The sequence below is a fragment of the Sapajus apella genome, unplaced genomic scaffold (assembly GCF_009761245.1).
Source record: "Sapajus apella isolate SASKATOON/1434 unplaced genomic scaffold, GSC_monkey_1.0 scaffold10342, whole genome shotgun sequence".
Classification (NCBI taxonomy): domain Eukaryota; kingdom Metazoa; phylum Chordata; class Mammalia; order Primates; family Cebidae; genus Sapajus; species Sapajus apella.
The window spans coordinates 493-2,150 of NW_022447263.1; the positions used below are offsets into that span (position 1 = coordinate 493).

General features: G+C 46.7%; 1 protein-coding gene across 1 annotated transcript; it reads right to left on the bottom strand.

Moving 5' to 3' along the window:
* Positions 1-237: 237 nt before the first annotated feature.
* Positions 238-1,179, bottom strand: LOC116548352 (homeobox protein NANOG-like; the record flags this gene model as incomplete). Its single annotated transcript, XM_032273860.1, has 2 exons — positions 238-957; positions 1,093-1,179. Coding segments are annotated over 2 exons (510 nt in total), but the record flags the coding sequence as incomplete, so codon positions are not given.
* Between the last annotated feature and the right edge of the window lie 479 nt (positions 1,180-1,658).

The window sequence follows — 1,658 nt, forward strand, 5'->3', positions numbered from 1 at the left end:
TTGTAGTAGAAATAGGGTTTTACCATGTTGGCCAGACTGGTCTCAAAATCCTAACCTGAGGTGATCTGCCTGCCTTGGCCTCCCAAAGTGCTGGGATCACAGGCCTGAGCCACCGCGCCCGGCCTCAATAGAGTTTTTAAAAAAATAAGTAAAGCCTCCCAATCCCACGAAATAGGAATATATCTTTATCACACCAATTTGTATTTTATTTCTTACTAGATTCTAAACCCTAAAGATATCCCAACTAGTATTAGATCTACTTATCTCTAGCCAGAGACAGCGTCTATCACGGTGTCCTGAACAGCCAAGGTTATTAAAACATCTTTTCTCCAGGAAGATCCAACAGGAAAAAACCAAGAAACCTCTCTGATTAGGCTCCAACCATACCCCACCCTCCATTCAGATTGGCTGGGTAGGCATAATGTAAACAGAACACGTGGTTTCCAAACAAGAAAAATCCTATGAGGGAGGGGAGGTGGGGAGAGGAAGGATTCAGCCAGTGCTCAGAGTGAAACTGAGTCATGTCAGTTCCATTCATCTCCACCCATCTTCAGGTGGCATGTTCGTGGAGTAGTTTAGGAATAAATCCATGGTTTGTGGAGTACTCAAATACCTAGTGGTCTGCTGTATTACATTATGGCTTTCCCCAGAAGTTTCCAAGGCAGCCTCCAAGTCACTGGAGGGAGAATTTGGCTGGAACTGCATGCAGGACGGCAGAGGGTCCTCCCCACAGTTATAGAAGGGACTGCTCCAGGCCTGAGTGTTCCAGGACTGCGTGCACCAGGTCTGAGTGTTCCAGGAGTGGTTGGTCCAGGACTGGATGTTCCGGGTCTGGTTGCTCCAGGTTGAATTGCTCCAGGTCTGGTTGTTCCATACCGGAAAGTTCCCAGTTGTGTTCACCAGGCATCCCTGGTGGTAGGAAGAGTAGAGGCTGGGGTAGGTGGGTGCTGAGGCCTTCTGAAAGAGAAGGAAGGATTAACAGAAAGGGTACAAGGACAACCACAGCGGTCTGTGACTGGAGCTATGTGTTTCAGGGATGGACAAGATTGAAAGATCACTGAAAGAAAAGAACAGAATCAAGTTTCCTGTAACCTGAGTCGCATCACTGGTATTTCTCGGCCAGTTGTTTTTCTGCCACCTCTTAGATTTCATTCTCTGGTTCTGGAACCAGGTCTTCACCTGCAGGAAAAAGCGAGTGACAGAAATTGTAAAACATTAGTAATACAGATGTACTTTGAAACAAAGAATATTGCTAACTTTTTTTTTCTGAGACAGAGTTTAGTGAGATCTCGGCTCACCGCAATCTCCGTCTCCCAAGTTCTAGCAATTCTTCTGCCTCGGCTTCCCGAGTAGCTTTGACTACAGGCTGGCACCACCTCCATGGATCTGCTTATTCAGGACAGCCCAGATTCTTCCACCAGTCCCAAAGGCAAACGACCCACTGCTGCAGAGAGTAGCACCGCAGCAAAGGAAGACAAGGTCCCGGTCAAGAGACAGAAGACCAGAACTGTGTCCTCTTCCACCCAGCTGTGTGTGCTCAATGACAGATTTCAGAGACAGAAATACCTCAGCCTTCAGCAGATGCAAGAACTTTCCAACGTCCTGAATCTTAGCTACAAACAGGTAAAAACATTGTTTTGTCATTGCAATAAGATGAA